Source organism: Salmo salar, chromosome 03, assembly GCF_965601325.2.
Source record: "Salmo salar chromosome 03, fSalSal1, whole genome shotgun sequence".
In the NCBI taxonomy this organism is placed as follows: Eukaryota; Metazoa; Chordata; class Actinopteri; order Salmoniformes; family Salmonidae; genus Salmo; species Salmo salar.
In genome coordinates this window covers 17074110-17084856 of record NC_138293.1, presented here as the reverse complement: position 1 = coordinate 17084856, position 10747 = coordinate 17074110, and the positions used below count along the sequence as shown (strand labels likewise).

The 10747-nt window shown below is 41.9% G+C and overlaps 1 protein-coding gene across 2 annotated transcripts; it reads left to right on the top strand.

The window, feature by feature from the left end:
* The first annotated feature begins 271 nt into the window (after positions 1 to 271).
* Positions 272 to 10393, top strand: LOC106599189 (glutamate-rich protein 6). Of its 2 annotated transcripts, XM_014190311.3 has the most exons (12): positions 272 to 317; positions 492 to 584; positions 832 to 893; positions 986 to 1114; positions 1451 to 1537; positions 2276 to 2445; positions 2778 to 2845; positions 3152 to 3318; positions 5586 to 5668; positions 5765 to 5917; positions 6015 to 6237; positions 7580 to 10393. In XM_014190311.3, exons 1-12 carry the CDS (start codon positions 290 to 292, stop codon positions 7844 to 7846), a joined length of 1530 nt encoding a protein of 509 aa, XP_014045786.1. In that variant the 5' UTR covers positions 272 to 289; the 3' UTR covers positions 7847 to 10393. The 2 variants fall into 2 exon arrangements, with proteins under 2 accessions (XP_014045786.1, XP_045570513.2); XM_045714557.2 differs by lacking the exon at positions 272 to 317 and having other exon boundaries at positions 430 to 584.
* Positions 10394 to 10747: the final 354 nt, after the last annotated feature.

Genomic DNA, 10747 nt, shown 5'->3' with positions numbered 1-10747 from the left:
TTCATTCTCACTATGTCCTGTATAATAGGAAAGAGTGAATTATGTTATGCTGCTTGATGAAGTTAAACGAGCATTCAAACCAGCCTTCATGATTTAACTTGCATAAATTACATTACAACAATAATACACCTAACTTTTACCCACCCACCTGCTAGGACTAAGCATGCTATTGCTGTCTCTTATTTTGGAATGTGTAATGTCAGGCAATATGGTTAGATATTAGGTCCAGAAAGCCCCACGCAACCATTTCATCTCCACGGTTACTGACAACATCAGCAAGTTGAGCTACATGCTGTCTGAACAAGCACAACACTGCGGTGAGTGTATGAATTTGTTTAGGCATATACATGACTGTGTGTGTGTGTGTGTGTGTGTGTGTGTGTGTGTGTGTGTGTGTGTGTGTGTGTGTGTGTGTGTGTGTGTGTGTAAATGTCTACCTCTGTGACCTCTGTCTTTTTCTGAAAAGGAAATAATGGAGGCTGAAGTTGCAGGTGCCCAAAGTCAAGGCTGGCATATGGACGGTGATGGTGATGTCACTACTCTGCCCAGTGAGGGAGAGGAGCAAGTGCGAGACACAGAGACAGGTGGAACAGTTTTTGATATCCTTCGATGTATAGTTCTGGGCTTAGTTTTAACTTTGATCAATTGAGTGGGTGAGATTATAGCAGGATGCATGAGATCAATGTCACTAATTGAAACCAAAGTCGCAAGAAGACATCACTCACAATTTGTAAAAAAGAAAGAAATAAATGGCAACATATTTACACTGTGTATGAACGCTGTCTCATGTCATACTGAATTGGTTATGTTGCCTATTTGTCTATTTTTCAGATGATGAGTCTTCTAGGTTAGAGCAGGAACCCAATGAAGTTGTTTTGCTCATGGATGACCATGTAAGAGAAATGTACAATTTAAAACAGGTCTTGTTTTTTTCTCCTTCTCTCCCTGACTACTTATGTTCTCTCCCTATGTGTTTTCTCTGTAGGGGCTGCAAGATGAATATGTACAATCTTTAGATTGTCCACCAACTCCCACTTCTGGTTTTCTGGGAGTTCTGAGATATAAGAGGGAGTCCCAGGACCAAGCACCAAACCCAAGGAACATCCTCCCAGAGGTACAACACCTTACCCACCTGTCCGCTACCACACCCTAGTCTCCATAATCTCTTCATAGTCCACTTTCTTAGTTCCATGTGTCAGCCAGGTACTAATGATCAGAATATGAGAGGTCACAAAGTATCACCCCTCACACCCAGCTCCTCTATCTCAGGGGATGTTTTCCACTCAGGGATACAACTGGCATTGTGTTGTTATGAATATGTGCAGTATGTCATAGAAATTGTGAATAGCACAACTGAGACATTTTTGGAGACAGTGTATAACTCTGTATTATTGTAAGTGATCCATTGTGTGATCATCTTTGATCACACCCCCCTGTTGTCCTGCCCCAGCCTCTCAGGGACTCTCCAGTGATGTGTGAGTACTGTGGAGAGAAAGCAAGGCCTCCACTTGGACCAACATTTGCAGAGGACCCTGAGGTAAGGCTGAATGTCATGGACGGTAAAATGAAACGCCCTGCAACAAGCATCACCTAAATAGGGGATGGGGAATATTAGAGTGTGGAACAAAGCATGACATGATTTTTATGATATGCCCCTCCCCACACTCCATTTGCCCCTCCCCACACTCCATTTGCCCCTCCCCACACTCCATATGTCCCTCCCCACACTCCATATGTCCCTCCCCACACTCCATTTGCCCCTCCCCACACTCCATTTGCCCCTCCCCACACTCTGTATGCCCCTCCCCACACTCCGTATGCCCCTCCCCACACTCCGTATGGCCCTCCCCACACTCCGTATGGCCCTCCCCACACTCCGTATGCCCCTCCCCACACTCCGTATGGCCCTCCCCACACTCCATTTGCCCCTCCCCACACTCCATTTGCCCCTCCCCACACTCCATATGGCCCTCCCCACACTCCGTTTGCCCCTCCCCACACTCCATTTGCCCCTCCCCACACTCCATTTGCCCACACTCCATTTGCCCCTCCCCACACTCCATATGCCCCTCCCCACACTCCATTTGCCCCTCCCCACACTCCATTTGCCCCTCCCCACACTCCATTTGCCCCTCCCCACACTCCGTATGCCCCTCCCCACACTCCATTTGCCCCTCCCCACACTCTGTATGCATGCACACACACACACACCCTACCCTACTCTATTTCTCTCTTTCATGACCTATCTCATGCACATGCCCTCACACACACACAGATCTTCTGCTGTGCCCAGTACCAGCAGCTGTGTGACATGCTGGCCCATGAAAGGTGGCTTGCCCTGCAGAGACCTGATCAGGAGGATGACGCAACACTCCCACCTAACAATCAACCAACCAGAGAGGAGGAGGAGCTGCAGGCCCAGGCCCAGGACAGAGAGGAGCACAGGTATGAGGGGTCATGGATGAAAGGTCAAAATAAGGGACAAATGTGCGTCTGATTCTCTGTCTAGGAAACGGGTGACACTAAGGCAGCTTGCTGCCTGAACATGATTGGATCATTGGTTATCCTTACTAATGGATCATCTGCATCTGCTATTAGTTTCTTAGTGTATGACTCTATGGTTCTCCATGCGTTGGGATTGGGAAGAATAGTCTGCAATCCCATAAGCATAATCAGGTGTGCTTGATTGAGCTTGCCTTGTGTGCCGGATGGGTGGAGTTTGAATTTAGGACGGAAATCCAGCACATCACTAGCAAACTCCACCTCTTCCTACTCAGAAAGCAGGAGCGAGAGCGAGAGCGACTCTACCAGGACACACAGTCAACCCTCCGATCTGCAGATGCTTGTGAGTACACAACAGTTTATAAACACACATTTAAATATGTCTGTTTTCTGTGGAAATGGTCAATTAATCACTTTAAGTTCATTCAGGATGTTCATTTTATATATATTTTAAAATGAAGGAAAAATGAAGGAGCTGCGGTTTCCTTTTTCCTTCATCCTGTTTCAACTGTTGCCATGCACCTGCAATAAGATTGCTCAGATGTGCGAGTGCCTTTTGAATTTTATATATATTTTAAAAGCCATATATTTCCATTAACTTTGAACTGATGGAGTTTTAATGGCATTGACCTGCTGTCCTGTTTCATAGACACACCCTTCTCTAGGACCATCAGCTACCAGCTGTCCACCTGTATAGCCAAAGAGGGACAGTGGACTGTTACACAACATCCTGGGATTGAGGAGGACCTGGAAAAAGAAAATAGAGACCCCCTTTATGACCATGAGTCATTTGAGTTTGGCATTTCTCCGCATCAGGTACAAATTACTTTTAACCTTTATTGCATTTACTTTGAACATAACAACATGATGGATGAGGCAGCAAGACAAGTGCAGAGATTCTAGTGTACAGGTTTGCATGAGGACAGTGCCATCATGTGGTCACCAGTAGAGGTGCGTGGGTAAAATCCCTGAGGAAGCCAAGCCAGTAAAAAAGCCATATTACAACCTCTGTTGTGATAATTGTGTTTGCTCTATAACCCTTTCGTTCATACGCCACCGCGATATACAATAAGGCCGTGACAACAAAAAGACAAGTCACCCAGCGACGTAATAAATGCAACTACACATACGTTTGTTTCATCACAAAACCAGAGAGCAACGTCTGTCCGGTGAAGTCCACAAAGCAAATGATGCATATGTTAGAAGTTCACCTAGGGGTCATGATTGGGGCTGTACAAATGTTTGATATATTAGAATAATTGATTATGCTTATGTTGTATTAATAGAAGGGGAGGGGTTATAAGACCCCTTTCTCCTTACATTTATATGGTCCTAGACTACAGATTAACAATATATATATTCATTATAAAGGTTTAGAATTGTTCCACAGTTGTTTTCTAGTTCTCTCTCTCTCTCTTATAAAGAGACCCCTCTGAGAAATGTGTGACTGAGACAGAACTCTGCAGGGGAGTGTAGGAGATAAGACTAGTCAGACATTCCTCAATAAATCAACTTTGGGGAGTGGATATTTACTGCTAAGCTGTTAGATAACACTAAAAGCCTTGTTTATATAGCTTTGTAGGCATGGTTTTGGTCTCAGGAGTAAAAGGTAATGGCGTAGGAAGTGACATCACTAAAGGCTGGACTTCGGGTTTGATAAAAAAAACATGGGACCTTTTCTTTGATGCAGAACTTACTCGGAAACATGCGTGCTATGTTCCTGATTGTCAACTTCTGTCTGCAATTGCATTAAAAGTTTTTGAATGATTTAATTAAAGATATTGTCATAATGCTAATTTCACCAATGAACCAATGATTGACAAGGAAACAGGAACGAACCCTAACACATACAAACAGTTATCACCTGAAGCATGGTCAAGCAAGTTAATGTTTGACAGTTTACTAAACAACTACTGATTTAAAACCACGGAGTTACCGCAAGTCAGTACAAAGACAACAGACACTGCCTCCGTTATTCCAGCACCCTTTCAACTTAAACATTTAAAGGCCATCAAATCAACAAGGCTATATATGGTTTGTTTAATAATACATACAAAAAAAAATTAAATTAAGATACCAAAAACAGTTTAGTCCAATCAATGTTTCTAAATATCATCTGGCTGTCCATTGTACTGATTTCTCTGTGTGTGTGTGCACGCTCGCGCAAGTGAAACAAAACATGTTGACTCACCCAACTCGTAGACTAGTTGAATGCCAATACCATGATCCTCCTCTCTTTCATGTTGTCAAAACGGTCTATGGCTCTGTCATACATACGTTTAGTTTTAGGCTACCTAGCTAAAATGCTTGCTAGCCTGACTGCCTTGCATGGGCAACAATGAACCACTAAGTTAGCTAGGTAGCTAGTTAAAGTGAGCCTACTAGGCTACATATTGAGCTTCAATAGTCTCAGTCCAGAGCACAACATATTCATTTATGGTTAGATCAGAATCACCGTCAAAATCATTGCCCTGTACACAGAATTAAGTCAAAACCACAAATCCAAATCCCCATCTCCATCCATGGCTTAGGAAAGAGCTGATTTAGCAAGCTACCTACTGCAGGACGTCAACACTAGCAGACCAGAAACAGACACTTTTTTCTGAAAATTACATATTGCAAAGGAAGTGATTTGATTGGTCTGAAGCCAAATCCAAACTGGCCTCCCTTGCGGGCGTTTTGTTACACCAGGACAGCCCACAGTTGAGCTCAGCTCAATGCTTATTAGCTAATTATTTCATGTTTTTTTTTTATCGAGGGAGGCCAAATGCTTGTTGGCATCAATAAATCAAATGTTACAGTGGCAACATGTTACACTCTTTAGGTCCAGACAGTATCAGATACATGGTTACCCATACTAAGACAGAGGGGCCGCTGTTTCCTTCACTGATGATTTCTCTGGTGAGATTCAGCCACTTGCGAATTGACTGAAAATTATGATCAATTATGGTTAAATATTTTGGGAAGACTTGCTTCCCTTGGCATCAATGACTACATGCCACTGGTGGTCACACCTGAAAATACTTATGAATACAGGTTATTTTAACTGATCAATGCGTTTTGTATATGGATTGCGTTGGCAGGATGGGGCACAATTTCTGGAGAAGTATTATGCCTGTGGGAGCAAGTTTCTCACAGTCTTCCCAGATGGTTCTGCCCAGGTTTTGTATCCTTTCACAACATAAGTAAACTCATTGTTGGAGATTGTAACTATATGATCATGTAATTTTGTATCGTCCATCCTTATCATAATGCCAAACAGCTATCCCTCTGGCTTCTTGGCCCTGGTCATAATCTCTGATGGAAGAGAAAGGGTATGCATTGTACACGATGACCACTCCCTTGGGCAGCCAATCAGGGCCCTGTTCCAATCTGATGGCAGGGCCACATGTTACCATGGCAACGGTAATGTCTGGTAAGACGGGGACACTCTTTGTGATTAGTAATTTGTAATAAAAAATGTGTACTTATTCAGGGAAATGTCTTGTCTGTAACGTCAGTGTCTGTCCCAGGCTGAGCTTGGACGCGTCAGGAGGTCAGTGTCTGAATGATGCGGGGGCTAGGATCAGAAGGTGGAGTTGGAGAGGCCACAGCCAGACGCCCACCCCCCTGCGGCCGGTCTTCCTGTCTTTAAACCGCAGCCTGGGGGTGAGGGTCCTGGGACAGGAAAACATGTTTGTGTCCTTCCTTTCTGCTGGCCAACAGGCCAAGTTCAGTGTGGGGGCCTGTTTGCAGGTAAGCATACGTCAACTCACACTGACAAATGTACTCATTCATATACACCTGTCCACACCAACACATATCCTCTTAGATGTATTTGGGGGACTTTGAGCGGTTCTGGACCGGTTCTGACTGACATTTTTGTGTACAAAATGCCCTGTGAACGTTGTAGGGTCCCGTGTCTTATAGTGCAAGAATGCCCCACCTCTCTGCTCTCCTCTCCACCGGGGCTGACTTGAAATGTCAGGTTTCAGGCCCGTCAGGTTTCAGGCCCGACATTTGCATAGGCATTTTCTGGCCTTTCGAGACAAAGGAACGATTTCCTGTGTCTGTGAAACTCACAGCTGGGCTTGCAATGGAGTGTATGAAACTGTGGAATATAGTGGATGCAACAATACTAGTTTCATCTCGCTGTGATATTTTCTGCCAGATTTACCTCTCAACACGAAAAAATACGAAATAATTTATTAGAATTGAACTAAGATCACTTTCTCTTAGTCACAGATGGAGGAAATCACTGAGTCCTTAAAGCTGAAGTTGTAATGAGTCAACAAACAGCCAGATTTTTCAATGAATGTAAAAGTCTGAAGCATCCGGTTGGAATTTCCACTCACCACCAAATATGGTGATGAGAGGAAGTCCAGTGGCCGGCAGTGGGATGGAGCGAGATGGATTTTGTCCAACATTATGCAATTGTTATCGTTGATGACAATTTTGATCTCAATTCAGTTTTCTGTTCCAAAAACTAGAATCTGTTAGTAACAGTTTTGCAGACTTTACCCTTTGCCAAAGTTTCAAAAGAATTGTGTTAAGGAGTGCAAGGCCGAATTGCGTTATTGCACAAGCTCACTTCAGAGTAGGCGTTCTCTAATGGAAATATGCAAATACATGCTAGAATGCGCCAATGGGATCTCTCTAGATCATGCTTGGCTCTGCCCACTTCCTTTCTTGTTCAGCCCAGCATGATTAATTTTCTCCCACTGTGGTTTATCTTGGGTTAGTTATAAAATGTATTTGGTTATATGAAATAGTGCCAATATTGTACTGACCATATTTAATTTACAGTTATGTGAAATTTTAAATCATTTATAATTTGATTATTACTATATTTAAAAGCATGTCAGTCATTTCAAGTGCTATTGCCCCACTTTTGTTGAATAGGGAAAAAAATATGATTTTTCATAATATTTGTACTTTGTACTTGAGCTTGTGTCCTCAATTGTGACTACACCTCAGCAATTTATAACTAGTTTGCACCAGAAAGGTGAGTGTCTATTTAAGCGGAAATCAACATTTTGCCCAATTATTCAACTAGAAATCTTATAAAATCCTTTTTACAAATTATTATTCTTAACAGCCAGTGGCTCGGGGGATGATTCGGGCTCCAGGTCCATCCATATCCAAGGAGGAGTTTATTCTGTTGGCTGGACGGATAAGGGTCCATCAGGTCATTAGGCATCTCCACCACTGCCTGCGCTGCCCCTCCAACCCAAGGCCTCTGAGGGCTGGACTAGCCCCCTGCCTCCTCTCTTTGGCCAAAAGGTTACTGGACTTGAGTTGCTCTCTTCAGCTTGAGGAGAGTGAGAGGGCCTTTGTCCACAGGTGTCTCCAGGATTGCCTGTGATCTCTATACCAAAGCATCATTATGTGGAAACATTGAAGATTTCAGCTCATTATGACACCACACAGATTTGACCATAGAGATCCTATTAAATGAATTCCTAATTATATGGATTTGACTTACATCACAGCCTACAGTGCCTTCAGAAAGTTTTCACACCTCTTGACTTTTTCCACATTTTGTTGTGTTACACGGTGGGGTTAAAAAAAAAAAATTGTCAACTATTTCACAAAATACTCTTTCAAAGTGGAAGAAAAAATCTAACATTTGTATAAAAAAAGATATTATTAGATAAGTATTCAAACCCCTGAGTCAATACAGGTTAGAATCACCTTTGACAGTGACTACAGCTGTGAGTCTTTCTGGGTAAGTCTCTAAGATCTTTGCACGCCTGGATTGTACAATATTTGCAATTTACTTGATTTTTTTATTCTTCAACCTCAAGTTGGTTGTTGATCATTGCTGTACAGCCATTTTCATGTCTTGCCATAGATTTTCAAGCTGATTTAAAGTCAAAACTGTATCTAGGCCACTCAGGAACATTCAATGTCATCTTGGTAAGCAACTCCAGTGTATATTTGGCCTTGTGTTTTAGGTTATTGTGCTGCTGAAATTTGTCTCCCAGTGTCTGTTGGGAGGCAGACTGAACCAGGTTTTCCTCTAGGATTTTGTCTGTGTTTAGCTCTATTTTGTTTCTTTTTACCCTAAACAACTCCCAAGTCCTTGCCGATGACAAGCTTACTCATAACATGATGCAGCCACCACCATGCTTGAAAATATGAAGAGTGGTACTTAGTGATGTGTTGTGTTGGATTTGCCCCAAACATAATGCTTTGTATTCAGGATATGAAGTTAATTTCTTTGCCAACATTTTAGCAGTTTTACTTTAGTGCCTTATTGCAAACAGGATGCATGTTTTGGAATATTTGTAATCGGTACAGGCTTCCTTTTCATTCTGTCATTTAGGTTAGTGTTGTGGAATATCTTCAATGTTGTTGATCCATTCTCAGTTTTCTCCTATCACAGCCTTTCAACTCTGTAACTGTTTTAAAGTCACCATTGGCCTCATCCTGAAATCCCTGAGCAGTTTCCTTCCTTTCCGTCAACTGAGTTAGGAAGGACACCTGTATTTTTGTGGTGACTGTGTGTATTGATATACCATCCAAAGTGTAATTAATAACTTCACCATGCTCAAAGTGATATTCATTGTCTGCTTTTTAAAAATATTTTGTATCTACCAATAGGTGCCCTTCTTTGTGAGGCATTGTAAAACCTCCCTGGTTTTTGTGGTTGAATTTGTGTTTGAAATTCACTGCTTGACTGAGGGACCTTACAGATAATTCTGTGCGGGGTCTAGAGAAGAAGTAGTCATTCAAAAATCATGTTAAACACTATTATTTCACACAGAGTCCATGCAACTTATTATGTGACTTGTTGAGCAAATTTTCACACCTGAACTTATTTAGGCTTGCCATAACAAAGGGGTTGAATACTTATTGACTCAAGACATTTCAGCTTTTCATTTTTAATGAATGATAAATGTAAATCAAATACGTAATTCCACTTTGACATTATGGGGTATTGTGTGTAGGCCGGTGACACAAAATCTCAAGTTAATCCATTTTAAATTCCGCCTGTAACACAACACAAACGTGGAAAAAGTCCAGGGTGTGAATACTTTCTGAAGGCACTGTACTTGTACAAACTTCCATCCCATTATGACATCACACAACACCCCCATTGTCCTTATTAAATGATCAGCTCATTATGACCTGACACAGCACCACTTGCATCATGTCACATGCAGTGAACACTCAGCTCATTGTGACATCATAGTGCCATAAGACTGTGCCTACCATGTAATATTGACTGTAATATTAACTTTTTTTATTACAGTTGTGTCTGATACTTTTGAGACCTCTGCAATGCATAATTGTGAGAAGCTTGATTTAATTTTAAACATGAAATGAATTATGTGAAACTACTCAATAGTGTCACAATAACTGAACTTAATTTCAATATTAATTTCTGACTTTCAATAGATATTTATTTTATATGATTTTAATAATTTTTTTCTAGATTCATCAGTGTGTATCAAATGTACTACATCAAATAATGTTATTTGTAGCAACATACAATAAACAACACAGAAGGTTGGTGGAACCTTAATTGGGGAGGACTGGCTCGTGGTAATGACAGCCATAGTTATGAGCCGTCCTCCCCTCAGCAGCTTCCTGTGATAAACACCTATGAGCAGGGTCAATAGTAAAGTAGTCTTGAATTGTGCCATGTGTCAATCGTTGTAAAAGTGGAGGCTGCTGAGGGAAGGATGGCTCATAATAATGCCTGGAACGGCGCAAATGGAATGCCATCAAACAAATGCAAACCATGTGTTTCATGTATTTGATACCATTCTGCTCCAGCCATTACTGCAAGCCCGTTCTTCCCAATTAAGGTGTCACCAACCTCCTGTGGTTGTATCACTGATAGCAGGGCTAGTAGGTTGTACTATGTCTTTCACTGTGGATTAAAGAGTCTAGTGTAATCCAAGAGGGGAGGGTCTCTGCATTAAGAGACTCAACCAGAACTGTTCCAGTCCAGATGAGACTCTGCTTAAGCTCTTGCTAAACCCCTTAATCATTTAACCTAATTGGAAGATATGCTCTTGTAGACATGCTTCTCATTACGAGTCTAGGTAGCATTTTAGACGGTTATGATTGCAATATTCTTTAGGCAGCAATATACTGCTACTAAGTGGCATGTCAAGAAATGGTGGTACACTGAACAAAAATATAAACGCAACATGTAAAGTGTTGGTCCCATGTTTCGTGAGCTGATATACAGTACTGTGCAAAAGTTTAGGCAGGTGTGAAAAAATGCTGTAAAGTAACAATGCTTTCAAAA